This window comes from Papilio machaon, chromosome 25, assembly GCF_912999745.1.
Source record: "Papilio machaon chromosome 25, ilPapMach1.1, whole genome shotgun sequence".
Taxonomy (NCBI): Eukaryota; Metazoa; Arthropoda; class Insecta; order Lepidoptera; family Papilionidae; genus Papilio; species Papilio machaon.
This window is the reverse complement of record NC_060010.1, coordinates 5,615,351-5,632,783: the sequence shown is the minus strand read 5'-3', so window position 1 is coordinate 5,632,783 and position 17,433 is coordinate 5,615,351. Positions and strand designations below refer to the sequence as shown.

At 34.9% G+C, this 17,433-nt stretch overlaps 3 protein-coding genes across 7 annotated transcripts; 1 reads left to right on the top strand and 2 right to left on the bottom strand.

Moving 5' to 3' along the window:
• Nucleotides 1-611: 611 nt before the first annotated feature.
• On the bottom strand, nucleotides 612-2,771 carry LOC123722439. The gene is made up of 3 exons (XM_045684329.1): nucleotides 1,874-2,771; nucleotides 1,351-1,449; nucleotides 612-971 (listed from the first exon to the last, which is right to left on the bottom strand). The coding sequence occupies exons 1-3, from the start codon at nucleotides 2,531-2,533 to the stop codon at nucleotides 903-905; spliced, it is 828 nt and encodes a 275-aa protein (XP_045540285.1). The 5' UTR covers nucleotides 2,534-2,771; the 3' UTR covers nucleotides 612-902.
• Nucleotides 2,772-4,405: 1,634 nt separating this feature from the next.
• On the bottom strand, nucleotides 4,406-8,931 carry LOC106721727 (GATA zinc finger domain-containing protein 14). 4 transcript variants are annotated; one of them, XM_045684260.1, is made up of 5 exons: nucleotides 8,860-8,931; nucleotides 7,339-8,787; nucleotides 6,780-7,104; nucleotides 5,682-5,934; nucleotides 4,406-4,823 (listed from the first exon to the last, which is right to left on the bottom strand). In XM_045684260.1, exons 2-5 carry the CDS (start codon nucleotides 8,780-8,782, stop codon nucleotides 4,419-4,421), a joined length of 2,427 nt encoding a protein of 808 aa, XP_045540216.1. In that variant the 5' UTR covers nucleotides 8,783-8,787; nucleotides 8,860-8,931; the 3' UTR covers nucleotides 4,406-4,418. The 4 variants fall into 4 exon arrangements, with proteins under 4 accessions (XP_045540216.1, XP_045540217.1, XP_045540215.1 ...); XM_045684261.1 differs by having other exon boundaries at nucleotides 6,780-7,107; nucleotides 7,342-8,787; XM_045684259.1 differs by having other exon boundaries at nucleotides 6,780-7,574; nucleotides 7,614-8,787.
• A 4,836-nt stretch (nucleotides 8,932-13,767) lies between these two features.
• Nucleotides 13,768-16,798, top strand: LOC106721725 (probable cyclin-dependent serine/threonine-protein kinase DDB_G0292550). 2 transcript variants are annotated; one of them, XM_014516766.2, is made up of 2 exons: nucleotides 13,768-13,836; nucleotides 14,182-16,798. In XM_014516766.2, exon 2 carries the CDS (start codon nucleotides 14,184-14,186, stop codon nucleotides 16,794-16,796), a length of 2,613 nt encoding a protein of 870 aa, XP_014372252.2. In that variant the 5' UTR covers nucleotides 13,768-13,836; nucleotides 14,182-14,183; the 3' UTR covers nucleotides 16,797-16,798. The 2 variants fall into 2 exon arrangements, with proteins under 2 accessions (XP_014372252.2, XP_014372251.2); XM_014516765.2 differs by having other exon boundaries at nucleotides 13,776-13,844.
• Nucleotides 16,799-17,433: the final 635 nt, after the last annotated feature.

Sequence of the window (17,433 nt, the reverse complement as noted above, 5' to 3'; positions counted from 1 at the left end):
CCATGGTATTTAAACAAACTTGTACAGATTTCTTCTCGAGATGAGTTGATACAATGTTAGGTCTTGAAAATGTTATTGTCTTTTGTAGAAGCCATGAAGGGCCATTCCACCATAAAGTATCGTTTTGAAGTTCATCGACACTGCAACCTCTTGAGGCAACATCTGCCGGGTTCTCCTGAGACTTAACATGATACCATTGACTGTTGTTGATGTTGTCCAATATCTCCACTACTCGATTAGCGACAAATGGTTTCCATCTGTTTGGTTCTCCTAGCAGCCATGCTAACACAACTGAAGAGTCTGTCCATGCATAAACTTGATTTGATGGTATTCTCATTGCATTGGTTACATGGTGTAATAATTTTGATAGTAGGACTGCACCACATAACTCGAGACGTGGTAGGGATATTGTTTTCACTGGAGCAACTTTATTATATTTTTGTTTAAGACCTGGTGACTTTTCTAATTTGCTTTCTAATTGTTTGAATCTTCTCAATGCTATCTCTCGACTATTTCCTTCCATGGATTTAGGCTTGTCTGTTTTGAAAGGTAATTGTACAATATATCTGCCATTGCTACTTCTTGATGTTGTATTCTGAAATAATTCTTCACAAATTTGTTCATCTTGCGTTAATTTTCTTTTAGAAGTTGTATCTATTTCCCATAGTGATTTTAACATATCATCTAGGTTTGTAATTTGATGCATAACTATAATATTTTCTTGGGTTGATTGTAAACTATCATCTATTGTTCCAAAAATTATATAACCTAATGTGGTGTTTTGAGCACATGGTGTTCCCGGTGGGCCTCTTATAACCTCACTCAGTATTATTTGTGAATATACATCTACTCCCAACAGTAGGTCTACAGATCTTGAAATGTTGAAACTTGGATCGGCTAACTCAAGTCCTTGTATGTGGGGCCAGTCGCTGTATTGCAATGTTGTGTTTGGTATTCTTGAAGTAAGTTGCCTGGAAATCACAAATGCCTTTATTTTGATGCTAAAATCTTTCATAAATCTGGAGCTTACTTCAATTTGAATTGATTCATTTATCCTTGACTTTACTGATCCCACCCTGATGATGTTTCCTTTTGTTGAATATCTCTTTGCCTTTAACAATTGAGCGGCTCGCTCACTTATTAAACAACCTTGTGAACCTGGATCGATTAATGCTCTTAAAACAGTTGTGTATCCATCCTCGCTTTGTACAGCTACTATTGCCGTCCCTAATAAAACTGTTTTATTGTATGTTGTATTTGATTGTGAAGTCGCTACTGTATTAATTTGAATTGGTGTTTCTTCAACATTTGCATTTAAAACCGTAGGTTGAGAATGATTTGCAATGTTACCTTGGGTACTCGCTGTGGGTGAATGATGAAGAAGCGTGTGATGCCGTTTGTGACAAATCCTGCAAGTGCTAGATGATCGACAATATTTGACAGGATGTCCTGGAATTAAACAGTTGTAACAGATGTTATTCTGATTGATATATTCTCTTCTCTTTTGTAGATCCATTTTTCCAAAACTTTTGCAGTGACAAAGTGCATGATGTTCTTTACATAAGACACATCCTTTGAATTTTGTTGTAGTGTGATATGTGTGGACTGTATTTTTCTCCTTTGTACATGACTGCAATAATTCGAGCATTCTGAATTTAATTTCTAGAAACTTTTTTAAAATTGAAAATGTAGGTAGATCTCCGGAAACTTCCTTGCTAACATATTCTTCCCATCCCTTTTGTGACTCTAGATCTAATTTATTGGTAATTATATAAACAATTAGAGGGTCCCATTGGTCTGTATTAATGTTTAAATTATTAAGGCTATGGAGGCATTGGTTAGTGGTATCAAGTAAAGCTTTTATATGACTCACCGATGGACTCTGCAACCTTTTCTGGTTAAATAATTTCCTTAAAATAGATGTTACGATGAGACGTTTATTGTTATATCGCTGCCTCAACACTTCCCAGGCTTGATCATAGTTGTCCTCCGTTACTTGTATATGTTTTAGTAAATTTTCTGCTTCCCCGCTGACACTCAATTTTAAATATTGTAGTTTTTGTACTTTACTAATTCCATCGTTCTTGTGAATGAGGGAGATAAAAAGGTCTTGGAATGTTGGCCAATCTTCATAATTACCGGCGAATGTGGGTACTTCTATATTTGGTAATTTTACCTGCTGCTTCATACTTGGTGGGCTGCCGATAGCTGGTATGCTGCTGCTTTGGGGATGTGCTGGCTGAAGAAAATCTTTCATAGCTGCTTTACCTTGAATGTAGGCCTCTTCGCAGTCGACGAATACTTCGTTCTTGAAATACTCCAATGATTTTCTTTGTTCTTTCGTTACTATCCTTATTAAGCTGTTATGATTATTTGTGAAGGCGACCCAGTATTCTTGTAAGATCGACATTTTGGTTTCAACATATCCTTCGGTCAGACGACTTTTTGGAGTCTTCTTGAAATTCTCGTAACTTCGGGTAATGTGTTGGCGTATGTCTTGGAGCACTGTTAATAATTGTTCTACGTTATCCATATTTTTTACCAATTTTTCTAATTTTGAATAAAACGCTGAATATTCGGCTCGATGAGGCCACTATGTTGGTTGGATGTGGTTATGTCGGATCTTGAGAAGAGAAACGCTTGTTACTTGTTCGAAATTTTATTAGCGACTCGCCATCTTTTACAAAGGTCATAGATAATTGAATAGATCATAGATCAATGAATCGATAGTTCGTTTACATTATTGATCATAGAGTAAATATCGATTATAAACTAACAACCTTTATCAAGTGAATACCTTTCGCGAAATGTAAATTAATAACAACGATTATTTTAAAATAACTGTATTCTTTTTTAAATAAACATAACGTTAAATATTTTGAAATATATTTTGCAATATTTATTAATAAATTTGGTAGACACTAAAAATATCTGTTGCACGAATATTCCGACCCGTCTTGTGCAATACCACTACAGAAGACACGTGGCAAGTGGAAGTAATTCCGCGTACAGTCTGATGAGTGTGCGTGCCGGAGGCTGAATTAACTCCTCTTTCCATTCCCATCCTTTTCTTGTAAGGTAAGGAAAGGAAGAGGGAAGTGGATTAGACGGAGGAGGGGATGCATAGGCGAATATTCTATTCTTTTGCGTCTCCTATTCCGTCTATTAAAGGTAAGGAACGTATCTGCAATTGCGGATGCTTATGGGCAGCGGTTACTTCGCCGCAATCGCAATTGACATTAATATAATTGGCACAAAAAAAAAATTCTTCTACCGTATTATAGCGAAATTATCAGCCAAAAGATCAACTTGAAGATAGACAGTATTACGAAGTAGAGCAACATTTAACCTTACCGGATTTCAATAGGGTTATCACACAATATGGTACATAATTATGTTCACACGCGTAATGATATGAGTGTAAAGGTTACGGTTGAATTGAGACAAAGATATTATAGGTGTTTTATCAAGGGTGGACAAATCGATCTTGAATATATAAGAAAAAACTTTAGAAACAATAATTAAGGTGAAACTGTTTTACTAATTGAGTATAAAAATTAACTAACACTTAAATTAAGCCTACACTAGGTCTCTTCTTAAACAAGGTAACGTAAATCTTCGAAACCCGGTGATATTAGTAGCTAAGCTACTTACACATTACAATGTCGTAGAGGTACACATCGCGTCGTAGACATTTCACGCGCAAAATGTTTGTCAAGATCGTTGAGAGGAAAGTCACTGTAATTCAAGATAGCAGAGCAAATTTATACAGTTGACGTAGTGGCTGTGTCTGTACTGATCCAATAGACGACTCGCGTCGTAGATTCAACGTTGCCTTCGAAGCGCGCGCAAAGCAATTGACACGATCTAACCATACAATATTAGCTTCGATGATTTAGGTTGCTTTAGGGTCTAGGCTTAAGGGTCTAACTGTACTCAGAATTGCTTGATTGTTAACTTTTTTTATATCAAAAGATGGTAAACGAGCAAGCGATCACCTGATTCTCTAAAATAGCGAAGCGACTGCTGTCAATAGACATCCACAAATGCAGATGCGTTGCCTACCTTTAATAAACGGAGAAGGGGGCGCACAGAAAGAGGATATTTCTCCTTCCTATGCGTCCCCTCTTCCGACAAATCCATTTCCCCTTACCATCTTTTCCTAATAAGAAAAGGATGGGAAGGCAAAGACGACTAAAATTAGGCCTCCGGCACTATACTCATCAGACGAAATGCGGAATTGCTTCCACTTTACGCATGTCTCCTATTTCACTAACTAGTAATTAGTTGTTTTTGTTTGTCACCAACAATCATTTGTCATAGTATTATATCTACGCAAATGGACGCCCCGAGACCAAATATATGATTATAATAGTAAATAAAAAGTGTAAATTAAGAAAAAATAAATTTTATTTCATCTAAAAGACGTATAGCGGAGTACTGATATTATTACAATCAAGGTTACCATCATTTTGCAAATCAGTTATAAATTGGTACAATTTCGCTCGAAGTTGTAACGAATATCTTGCAGACTCCTTCGTTTCTGATAATGTCTTCAGAATAAATTCAAATGCTTTATACGCTTGAGTTAAGTTTTTAGGGCTCTTATTTTTACTCTTTATATGACGCAATGTTTTTGTTATAGGATCCCCTATAGATAAAGTCTGCACCCTATTATACTCTAACATAGTTTCCAACACTAAAGAGTGGTACCAAATGTTAGGGCAGGATTCCTCTGCGGCAATCAATTTGGATACATAAGCAATGTTACATTGCCAGACTGGCATATCTTTCTTACAGCTGGTCTGGATCATTTCTATGGGCTGGGAAAAGAAATAAAACGATCTTAGTTTATAAAACACAAGCTTTTACCCGCGACTCCGTCCGCGCGGAATAAAAAATAGAAAACGAGGTAAAAATTATCCTATGTCCGTTTCCTGGTTCTAAGCTACATGCCCACCAATTTTCAGTCAAATCGATTCAGCCGTTCTTGAGTTATAAATAGTGTAAATAACACGACTTTCTTTTATATATATAGATTTGAGAATCTGAATTGTCCGATATTTTATTTTAAGTTGTTAATGATTAATAAGAGAGACCCTTAGTGATGAATTAGGTATTAAGAGTAGATAATTATATGTAAATAATTATTAACTATTTTAATTAATAGATTTAAGCAATAACAACTCTAATTACAATTATAAAAAAGCTTAAAACAGCCCGAGTATGATACTTATATGCCGAACTTTATAGACATTGGCCTTTATAAATGGACAGGCTAAAAGACGTGGTATTTTGTGCTTATTTGATTTTCACCATTGTGGCGCTGACCATAGCGGTTTTTATTGGTGGTAAGGAATCGAATTAATAATGGAGATAGAATAAACTGTCAATTACATCAACAGACGCATTTAATTCGGAACGAAGCGGAGGTATGGAAATTATCAAGCAATGACCTGTCCATTTAAAGAAATCTGTGTTCATAGAAAAAATTCTACAGTCTCATAAAACTATAATTTTGACTTTCGATTGCATTGTATTGAGTAATTTCGTCATCCCTTTCATTTTGTATGAAAAAAACTTAGACAACATGTGTCAATACAAAAGTCCGCAGTAGAAAGTTGGCACAATCCATAGTAACTTTGATACAAAACAAAAGGAATAATAATATAAACACTTACCCCTCCTATGATGCTTTTAATCAGATCTGCAATACGTCTGACAGGTGCTGCCATCTTTACTGCATTGAAGTTTTTCCTCGATGCGAATAAAAACATCGTCAAATCATACGCCTTGTTGTAATTATCTTCACTGCTATTTTTCGACTGAACGTGATCCAAGTTGTAATAAATCTTGGTAAATTCAAGGTAGAAATTTTCTATAGCTGATTTAACATACTTTTCCCAATCATCATTGTCTTCTGCGACTTCGGCTCTAAAACAAAAAAATATCGGACTACTGTACCCTAGGGTGGCCCAAAAAAATATTTTTTTTGTTTTTTTCGATTCTCGTGTGAAAATATGTGAGTTTACTATGTTTTAAGAACCTCCACCAAAGGACAGGTTAAAAAAAAATCTTAAAAGGTCGCTCAGAATTTTTGAAAAATTCCAAAATTGCCGAAAATCAGATTTTTTTTTGTTTTAATTTTTTTTTCTCGTCATGTCATCTTTTTAAGTGTAAAATAATATAAAGATTCTGAAAATTTGACGTCAAAATTTTATTTTCTAAACGTCGCTCCGAATTTTTATAAATTTCTCTTTTAAAAAGATATAAAGTATTTACCTTAGAACCTTTAGAAAATAAAATTTTGACGTCAAATTTTCAGAATCTTTATATTATTTTACACTTAAAAAGATGACATGACGAGAAAAAAAAATTAGAACAAAAAAAATCTGATTTTCGGCAATTTTGGAATTTTTCAAAAATTCTGAGCGACCTTTTAAGAATTTTTTTTTAACCTGTCCTTTGGTGGAGGTTCTTAAAACATAGTAAACTCACATATTTTCACACGAGAATCGAAAAAAACAAAAATTTTATTTTTTTGGGCCACCCTACTGTACCCACATTTGGAGGAAAAATACCAATCGAATAGGACCAAACTCGTTAAATCGATGCAGTTGTTTAGGCTATACGAGGTCACATTGGAATTGACATACATACGAACCCATACAAAATATAATCCTCTTAAGATAATTATATTCTTTCTAGATGTTATCTAAGTTTACAGGCCTTTATTGTAAGATTGTCTGGTTACCGATAAATACTTAATTTATACTTACAATGCTTCATAATCTTCCTTAAAAATTGTCAAGAATAAATCCGTATTTACAAGCAAATCAAAATCTCTATCAGCCATTACTTTCTTAGTGTAATTAACTAAATCTTTTATACCACCTTTATTATTTAATAGATCTAATGCAGTCGATTTATTGCTTGATTTCTTTTCATCTGGAAGATTATTTTTTGTTTTCCCTTTGTTACTTCCTTTTGAATTATTTCCACTATCTTTCTTTCCACCTTTTGAAGCATTCGATTTTGTGGACTTATTTTTGTTTGAGGATTTTGATGATTCATTTTTTTTACCGGAGCTGGATGACTGGTTAGTGTGATTACCAGAGCTGGATGATTTTGAAGACTGGTTTTTGTTATTCCCTGAGTTGGAAGAACTTGATGACTGGTTTTTGTTATTCCCTGAGCTGGAAGACTTTGAAGACTGGTTTTTGTTATTCCCTGAGCTGGAAGAACTTGATGACTGGTTTTTGTTATTCCCTGAGCTAGAAGAACTTGAAGACTGGTTTTTGTTATTCCCTGAGCTAGAAGAACTTGAAGACTGGTTTTTGTTATTACCAGAGCTGGAAGACTTTGAAGACTGGTTTTTGTTATTCCCTGAGCTGGACGAACTTGAAGACTGGTTTTTGTTATTACCAGAGCTTGAAGAACTTGAAGACTGGTGTTTGTTATTCCCTGAGCTAGAAGAACTTGAAGACTGGTTTTTGTTATTCCCTGAGCTAGAAGAACTTGAAGACTGGTTTTTGTTATTCCCTGAGGTGGAAGAACTTGAAGACTGATTTTTGCTATTCCCTGAGCTGGAATAACTTGATGACTGGTGTTTGTTATTCCCTGAACTGGAGGACTTTGACGGCTGATTTTTGCCATTCCCTGAGCTGGAAGAACTTGATGACTGGTTTTTGTTATTACCAGAGCTTGAAGAACTTGAAGACTGGTGTTTGTTATTCCCTGAGCTGGAAGACTTTGATGACTGGTTTTTGTTATTACCAGAGCTTGAAGAACTTGAAGACTGGTGTTTGTTATTCCCGGAGCTAGAAGAACTTGAAGACTGGTTTTTGTTATTCCCTGAGCTAGAAGAACTTGAAGACTGGTTTTTGTTATTCCCTGAGGTGGAAGAACTTGAAGACTGGTTTTTGTTATTCCCTGAGCTGGAAGACTTTGAAGACTGGTTTTTGTTATTCCCTGAGCTGGAAGAACTTGAAGACTGATTTTTGCCATTCCCTGAGCTGGAAGAACTTGAAGACTGGTTTTTGTTATTCCCTGAGCTGGAAGACTTTGAAGACTGGTTTTTGTTATTCCCTGAGGTGGAAGAACTTGAAGACTGATTTTTGCTATTCCCTGAGCTGGAAGAACTTGATGACTGGTGTTTGTTATTCCCTGAACTGGAGGTCTTTGACGGCTGATTTTTGCCATTCCCTGAGCTGGAAGAACTTGATGACTGGTTTTTGTTATTACCAGAGCTTGAAGAACTTGAAGACTGGTGTTTGTTATTCCCTGAGCTGGAAGACTTTGAAGACTGGTTTTTGTTATTCCCTGAGCTTGATGACTTTGATGACTGGTTTTTATGATCACCTGAGCTGGATGATTTCGAAGATTCATTTTTATTGTTCACCTTATGTGATGATTGACTGTTATTATTTTTATTTTTTATTGAATTTTTCGATTGTTTACTAGCTCTCCTAGTAAATGTGTCATCAGTTTCTTCTTCATCGTCAAATTGCGCAGCATCGAGGGCATTTTTTAATTTCTCTAACACTTCCAAAACAGTTGCGGCATCGAAATCAGTTACTTTTCTTTTCGTAGCTAAATGTCCACTTGGCGCTAATGTATCAATGTCATCTAAATTTAAATGACCACCGCCTATAACGCCATTGAAATTTGGCAAAACATCCGGTGACAGAAGATTGTCACTAGATTCTAATGGAAGACTTGATACTTCATAGTCGATATTTGCAAGAACAACTGCCAAAAGTGCGAAATGTTTGCCAATCATTTTTACTGAAAATGTCCAAATATTTTTGTTACATATTTAATTTGTTAAATAAAATAAATTCGGACTAGTGCACTCACCCAAAAATGTCTCATGTTAGTCAGAGAATATAAAATAGAATTTCCTTATTTTTGGTTTACTTATTATAAACTCTGAAATCAATTTATAAAAGAAATTTAAATTGCGTAAATAATTGCTAATTTAACTTTTTTATTAAAATAATTTTTCTATTTGCTAGGCTAGGTCATCATGGTTCGCCATACTTGCAAAATACGCAATACAGAATAGCCGACGCAAATGGAGAGCATAACAATTTGAAAAAAGAAAAAAATTAAGATACATTTATGTCCATTCAGGACCAAATTTCGTCTTATTTATCTTGAGTTTCACTAGAAAAAGCTAACAAATACATAAGTCGTAAATAATTCCTAGAAACTAATTCGATGCAAACAGATTCAATGACAGCTGAGAATTTAACCAAATATTAGGTCCTTACATATGAAATTGGCGTTTTGTATGGGAGGAACAAAAAGTCGAATATTTTTTAATATAATATATTTAATTAATCAAAGTATGAACCATTATTTTCTATGCACTTTTGCCATCTCATAGGTAGTTCATTGATCCCTTTACTAAAAAAACCAGTCGGACGGGAATCAATAAAATCTTTGAAGGCGATTTGGACTGCCCCATCGGAGTTGAATTTTTTCCCTTGCAAGAAGTTATCCAAATTTCGAAAAAAATGGTAATCTGTTGGAGCAAGGTCCGGGGAGTACGGAGGATGTCTTAGACTTTCCAATTGAAGCTCTTCTAACTTAGTAGCCGTCTGTTGCGCAGTGTGTGGTCTAGCGTTGTCGTGAAGCAGCAGTGGCGTGGTGCGATTGACCAGCCTAGGTTGTTTAGCCGCTAGCTTTTCAATCATGGTTTGCAATTGCTGACAATAGACATCAGCCGTAATAGTCTGGCAAGATTTGAGAAAACTGTAATGAACAATACCGGCACTAGTCCACCAAACGCTTACAAGTAACTTTTTTGGGGTTAATTTTCGCTTGGGGCAGGATTTGGCTGGCTGGCCAGGATCCAACCATTGCGCTGAGCGCTTCCGATTATCGTAAAGAACCCATTTTTCATCACAGGTAATGATTCGGTTTAAAATACCTTCATTATTGTGCCGGTTTAGTAATGTAACGCAACAGTCGACGCGCGTTTGCCGGTTTGCTTCAGTCAATTCGTGAGGTACCCACCTTTCAAGCTTTTTAATCTTCCCAATTTGCTTCAAGTGAATTAAAACAGTTTTATCACTAACATCGCAGCCTGCAGCTAACTCGGACGTGGTTTGCGATGGATCCGCTTCCACAATAGCCTTCAACTCTTCATTATCAACTTGAGTCTCAGGCCGTCCACGGGGCTTGTTCTGCAGATCGAAATTTCCAGAACGAAAACGTTGGAACCAAAAACGAACTGTGTTTTCTTTTGCAGCACGACCGCCATACACATCATTCACCCTTCGAGTCGTTTCCGCAGCACTAGTGGAACGGCGGAACTCGTACTCGTAAATAATGCGATATTTTAAGTTTTCCATTTTGTAAAATGAGTGACGCAAACAGAAAAAAACAGAAGAAAAAAAACAAATGAATGACGGTCATCGAACCACAAATACATGAGTCTATAGCTGTACAAATTTGAATTTGGAATTCCTTACCAAAGAGGAGAAATTCGTGATTAAAGTGGCCAGTACGAAAAACGCCAATTTCATATGTAAGGACCTAATATTATCCGAAAAATTCAGCCGTTGTTTTTCTCTTTTTTTTTGCATAAAAACATATTTTGCTCATCTTTATACGGAACTTATCTAGTTTAAATTTAAGTTAGCGAAGGTGAGTATTTTAGCATAACTATTATTTCAAATACCAAGGCAATATTACTTAATAACAATGTCATTTTTCTAAGATTCGAACCGGAACTCTTAGAATTGCAATCTTATCAACCAACCTAAAACCGCATAGATTTCACTGCGTACAAATTGTTCGATTTATAAACATATAGACCGTGAAACATACCGTGGAAACATATCGAATTGATTTTACTGTCCTAGAAATCTGTGTTGGTTGAGACAGGCATTCACCTATTCTGAAGTTTGAATACAAATTGGATATTTCGACAAATAATTTGTGACCACATTTGGTTCTTAAAATAAAATGGAAAACACTTATTTTCTTTGGATAGTTTTTTTATTCAGGTTTGATAACGAAATAAGGACATTCCAAATTTCACGATACGAAAAGTTGATAACTCATTTTGTTTATTAATGGCTTTTGTTTATGTGTTAAATATAATTTTAAAATGAAAAATCTCCAAAAATTTGCCATCATTGTAGATTGGTCAGGACAGGTCTTATGTTCCTACTATGATACGAAATTCTAAAATTTAAAAAGACTCTAGAGGCAAAAATATTTTTTCAATAATATCTGAAAACATTAGTTATTTTTAATTTAAAAATCAATCGAGCCAACAAGATCTTTCATATTTTTAAGAAAGCGAAGGATATTTAACAAATCAATGTGTTCATCATCATCACCGTCATCATTATCACCATCATCATCATTATCATCGCCAAATAAATTGAAAATACGATGGATCGCTTCCTTGATACGACGAGGAATCGTCAATAGATCGTGTAATTTAGAATTTCCTTCTTCATCATCGTTTTCATCATCACACTTGCTTGTTTCCGTCTCCTTCGACTTTTTAGATGTATTGTCTTTAGAGTTTCCACCTTTTGAATTTTTATTCTCAGATTTACTGTTTGTATCAGATTTGGAACTTTGACTACCCGAGGAACTTGAACCAGTATTAGCAGAACTGCTATTTCCACTTCCACCATTATTTTTACTAGAGTTACTGTGATTTGTAGAGCCCTTATTACTTTGGCTTGATGAGGTACTTGACTTATTTGAAGTCCGCGTATTACTTGGAGCTCGTTCGACTCTGTCAGAATCTGGAGACTTTACTACTCTTTTTAAATCATCTATACCTCTTACATGATCTCCGTCTAATGCCAAATTTGACAGTAAGTCGCCAGGAAAACTCTTATGTTTATTATCAGAAACAAAGCTTAGATCCTCTAATCCTCTAACATGGTCTCCATCTGTTTCTGTATTCGATAATAAATCGGCAGGAATTATTTTTTCTTTGAATTCATTTGGCAATAAATATCCATTGCAGCTTACAATTAACGAAACAATTGCAAGAAACACCAAACGTAATTTCATGATGAACTGAAACAAAAGTAATTCGTCAAATTATTTAATTCTGATAATTTAAATAAAAATGGTTACATTAAAATGAAAATAAATTATACATTCCTAGTTCGGGATTTGAGGAAGTAAATTTTAAAACAAAATTTTATTTAATTTTTTAATTTCATAAAATTTTTAACACATTTTTTTAACAAAAAAAGATGCTATAAGTACAGAATCGTGTACTTACCTGATGGAAAATTACAATTTAAGTAAAAAGAATTTTAATAAAAAAAATCATATTTTTTACTTATTTTACACATTGATATGCGTTAAATCAAATAAGAAATTCATTAAAAATTTATTTAAATTTAATGAAATTATAAAAACAATTTATTTTACATATTATAACCTCCTTCTTTTTGAAATCGGCTAAAAATTATGAGTGTAAGAAACATATTTCTATTTGTGCTTTACATTTTGTCTAAAACACTACACAATTTTACATTACAATAAAAGATACTTTGAAATTAATTTAATTAAATAACAACAGAACACTAAATATTAATTGCCGCCTTACTAAAGTCATTAAATGGTCTGCCTTAGTGCAGATAGAGCTAGCAAAAACAACATCTGTTCAAATTGGCCGTCTCGACCGGTGAAATACCACACAAGACAGGGGTGAAATGGAAGCACTTCCGCGTTTTGTCTAATAAATGTGCATGCTAGAGGCCTAATTTTGGTTCTCTATCCCTTCTCATCCTTTTCTTGTAATGAAGGGATGTCACGGGGAGAAGAAATATACAGTAAAAGAAATAACAGTGGTAGACGCCAGCAACAACAACATCTGTTGCACGAATTGGCCGGCTCGCCCGGTGAAATACCACGGCCACACAGAAGACAGGCGTGAAGTGGGAGAAATTCTGCGTTTCGTCTGATGAGTGTGGTGCCGGAGGCTTAATTTTAGTCCTCTTTTCCTTCTCACCCTTTTCTTATAAGGAAAGAATGGGAAGGAGAGGTGGATTCGTTGGAGGGGGAGATGCATAGGAAGGTTAAATATCCTCTTTCTGTGCGTCCCCCCTCTCTGTTGTTTAAATGTAAGCAACGCATCTGAAAATGTGGATGCATAAGGGTAGCGGACGCATCGATACTTTGAAGAATTCAGGTGGCCTTGATCGTTCTTGCCATCTTATACGGAAAAAAAAATTAGTATGAGAAATCTATATTTAGGATCTTCCTTAGTGACTTATTAACGATTTAGTGGAGCAATAAATATGTAATGGTTCATTTATTCCGAAAAAATACTTGAGTAGATAATTCTGGACAGACAGATACGAGCACTAAGTCCTAAAAAATAAATCTTTTATTGTACCATTCTAGTACGCTAATAAATCACTTTATGTGCATACTTACTCATTAGATTATGTAATTCAATATCAACTAAAATCGATGTGCATGTATCCTTATACTGGTGGCATACCTTTGTATTGAAATTAACACTAATTCTTCAAATTTTATCCTTTGTCGTCAAACATCATTAAATTATTAACTTCCAGATAAAAAATACTTCCTATTAGAACAGTAGCTCTTCCATCTGAAACTATACTTGGAATGTATTTAATCAGTAACAAAGCAAAAATTAAAATCTCTATGGTTATCATTCAATAAATTAGTCATAGACAAGAAATTATTGTATTAATTTGCTACATCATATACCTACTCAGAATGTCATGTCATTTGTTACAGCCGTTTATAATTGAAATGCACTATAAAAGGATGTAAATTGTGAATAATTTTATTCCAAGTCAAAGACTGTAGGTGAGTATGTAAGTTAAAATTTTATATTCCATCTCTTTCTTTCTTCATCATACAAATCTATGAGAAAAAGGAGAGAATGTCCCTAGAATTCCTGTCTTTAGATCAGGATTTGATTCATCAATTTATTAAATTTATAACAAACCTTTCTAAAATATTTTACCTTTATAAAGCTGCAATCACAGACTTATTAAAAAATAATTTAAATGCTAAATATAATTTCTTGTTCCTATTGAATTCTACCATAGATAATATGTACTTTAAAACTTCTAATAACTAAAACTATAGAAAAATCTTTATGTATTGTATATATAATCCTAAATTAACGTAAAAACTGATTTTTTACAGATATGATGTCTCCTACAATTCTTTGGCTATTCTACTGTTTCGTTGTACCGAACGTCCGCAGCGACGTAGAATTAGCCGGAGCAGCTTTGAACTCGGACACATCTCTTGAAAACAATGCCAATAGCGAGGTCGCAGATCACAACAAAAATGATTTGGATTTAAGTCGACTCACCAGTGACTCTAACTTAGCCGTATCAGATGCAGACCTAAATCTAGGAGCTTCAGATTCAGCTAATAGATTATCTAGACAGAATGAACAGGATTCCAGTGTTGCCAGTGACTTAAACGGTCATGATAATTTGAGAAATTTGAGATCCAATTTGAATGGTGTGGGTGTTTATGATTTCACTAACCGTGCAAATAATTTAAGACACCCTTCACTAAGTGATGTGAATGGCGTTTTAAGCGGACTAGAAGCTTTACATCAAGCAAAGGTTAGGAATGGTAGACTGAATGTTGTGACTAGAAGCGGACTTAATGATCAAAATCAAGTCAGTGTTCTTGATGGCAGTCGACTATCTGCTTTGATAGCACTTAATAGACATGGTGTGGTTGGAAATGGAGTCAGCGGTGTAAGTGGATTGAATATAATTGAGAGAAATGGTTTAACGAACTCTAAAGGTTTGAACGCACTTGAAAATGTAATTGTACAAAGATCAGCGGCATTACGTGAAATTAACAGCGATAAAGTTAATGGTGTTAACAATGTTAATGGTTTGAATGGAGATAAAGAAAGTTTATTATCTACTGTGAATCGATGGGCCGTATTGTCTAAGCACCATATAGGAGATTTGCTGAATAGTAACCAGGACCAAAATTTAAATGGTCAACTTGCAGTGAATGAAGTTAACGGTCAATCTGATACCAACGGTCTCAGTAGAAGTGGTGTAAGCGGTGTGTACTACAGAACAGGTAATGTACACGGCTTAGATGGTTTAAGTCATGGTAATTTAGGACTGGCCAACAGACTAGTTAATAATAAAGTCGAAAATTTGGTTAAACTACGACTGAGTGGAGCTAACAACGGTGTAAATGGTGTGAACGGCCTCGGTCTACTCAATAATCTCCATTCGAGTAATTTGGAAAATGATTTAAATTTGGAACATCAAAATAATTTGCTAAACCGTGTCCATAATCATGCAGATGACGTAAATGTTTTAGGAAATGTAAACTCAAATAACGCGAATCTTTTAAACGAACTTAGCAGAAGTGGTTTATTAGGTTCTAATTTGAATAATCAAAAAGTTAGTCTTAACGCATTAAAAGAAGCAACTAAACTTGGATTGCAACAACCGGTACTTTTGGACCGATCTATATTAATGGGTAGAAGTGGCAGTGGATTAAATGAAGAAGATTTATTAAATGCAGCAGCCAATCATAATGAGGGGAAATTGAATGCATTAAGTGCACTTGTTAGTTTAAGTGATGTTAATAACAACAACAATTTAAGAAGTGCTTTAAATAATTTGGCCAATCAAAATGGTTTGAGTAAATCTAGCGAAAGTAATTCGAATGATCTTGGCTTAGTAGGAGGCTCTAACCTTCACCGCCACTCTAATGGTTTAACTGCTACCAGTGGGTTGCATGCCAATAATGTTAATAGTTTGAAATCCAGCCAACCCGCTTCACTGGTCAATTCAGTAGGTCTCAATAGCCTCAGCAACAACGGTGTCAACGTAAACGGAGAATCTGGTTTAAACTCTCTCAACAATCTCGAAACATCAAATAGAGAACATAATAACCTATCAAATGAAGAAAATAACTTAGATTCCGAAGCAACAGTAGAAAGCAGATTGCCTTCAGCAGAAATTGAATTAGACAATCAAAATAGAAGATATTTAGGTAACAGGTTGAGAAACTTGGGATTTAGCCACGGTAAAGGTTGGGGTCCTAATAAACCAGTCATATATTCCCCATATGATTTACCAAATCCAGTAGTACCCTATAGACCATATAACAGACCAGTAATAGTACCCCGACCGTATAGACCACAAGAATGGTACCAATCTTATCACCCTACCACTTATATCCCCTACGCCTTAAAAGGACGAAGTGGATTGAATGGTGACGTACCTTTAAGCAATGATGCAGTCGATCTTTCATCTTTATTGCTAAACGTTAATAGTTTAAATGACGTTGATAGCATATCCAATAAACTGGTTGATTTAACTGACTACGACATCGATAATTTGTTAAGTTTATTTGAAAAAACCGAGCTCAATGGAATATCAACCGGTAAAAATGAACTGAGAAGTGGAGTCGAAGTTAATTCTGATAATCTCGCTTCAGAACTCGACGCTATTAATCTCAGTGAATTAAATAACAAGAATTTGAACAATCGAAGAATCTTAAGCAACATATTAAGACGATTGCACTCAAACGTAGGAAAGAATGCAAACGTTGCCAACAATGATTTGTTAAATTTGAATACTAACGCTCAAAGCGGTCTAAACAAATTAGTTGGAGTAGATTCTTTGGCAATCAAATCAAATAACAATGAACTTGAAGAAGCAGTCAACGAAGCTTTAAGATCAAACAATGCCAACGAGCAAAACTTAGAAGATGTTGAAAATGTGGTAGCGAATGCAAGAAGAAATTTTATGAGACGTGGATAAAATAAGTAATAAGTTTTCGTGCTTATTTATAACATACATAGTTTAACTGCCCATGAACCGTGCCAATAAAAAATACAAAAAAAAAACGTTTATTAATACACCATAATCTGTTTTCATTACAATTCATCAGAAATACTTTCCTTATTTAGAGATTTATGTTTAATAAAGGGTAAGGTAATGTAAGAATATAAAAGGTTTTTTTATAAGGTGGCAAACTAGTAAGCGGCCACTTGAATTCGCCGAAACAGCGAAGCTTCTCGTGCAAATATACCAGCAATTGTAAATGTATTGCATATCTATAATCAACCGAGGAGGGAACGAAATTTCCTCTTCCTATGCGTACTCTTCTCCGCCAAATCCATTTACACTTGCTATCATTTCCTTAAAGGGTTGGAAGGAAACGTGGACTAAATTAAGGTTCATTTTGACATAAATCGCAATCGTACGAACAAAGCTCAGCGGTCGCTTCATAGTGTGACAAACGTATCGGAAATACATACGTTTATCTCGCTCTGAAGCAACTGCCGGGCATTGTTCATACGATTCCAGCTTATATCTAAATGAACCTTTAGGCCTCCGGCACGCACAATCAGACAAAACGCGAAATCACTTCCACTTCACGTCAGTCTTCTGTGTA

Excerpts from the sequence above, each read along its gene's own strand:
- LOC106721725 (XM_014516766.2), top strand. The coding sequence starts at position 14,184 with ATGATGTCTCCTACAATTCTTTGGCTATTCTACTGTTTCGTTGTACCG.
- LOC106721727 (XM_014516768.2), bottom strand. The coding sequence starts at position 8,782 with ATGATTGGCAAACATTTCGCACTTTTGGCAGTTGTTCTTGCAAATATC. Across the intron at positions 5,935-6,779 it reads AAGGAAGATTATGAAGCATT|AGCCGAAGTCGCAGAAGACA; the intron begins GTAAGTATAAAT and ends TTTTTGTTTTAG. Across the intron at positions 4,824-5,681 it reads TTAAAAGCATCATAGGAGGG|CCCATAGAAATGATCCAGAC; the intron begins GTAAGTGTTTAT and ends TTCTTTTCCCAG.
- LOC123722439 (XM_045684329.1), bottom strand. The coding sequence starts at position 2,533 with ATGGATAACGTAGAACAATTATTAACAGTGCTCCAAGACATACGCCAA. Across the intron at positions 1,450-1,873 it reads AAAGGTTGCAGAGTCCATCG|GACATCCTGTCAAATATTGT; the intron begins GTGAGTCATATA and ends GTTTAATTCCAG. Across the intron at positions 972-1,350 it reads ACCCACAGCGAGTACCCAAG|GCAACTTACTTCAAGAATAC; the intron begins GTAACATTGCAA and ends TGTGATTTCCAG.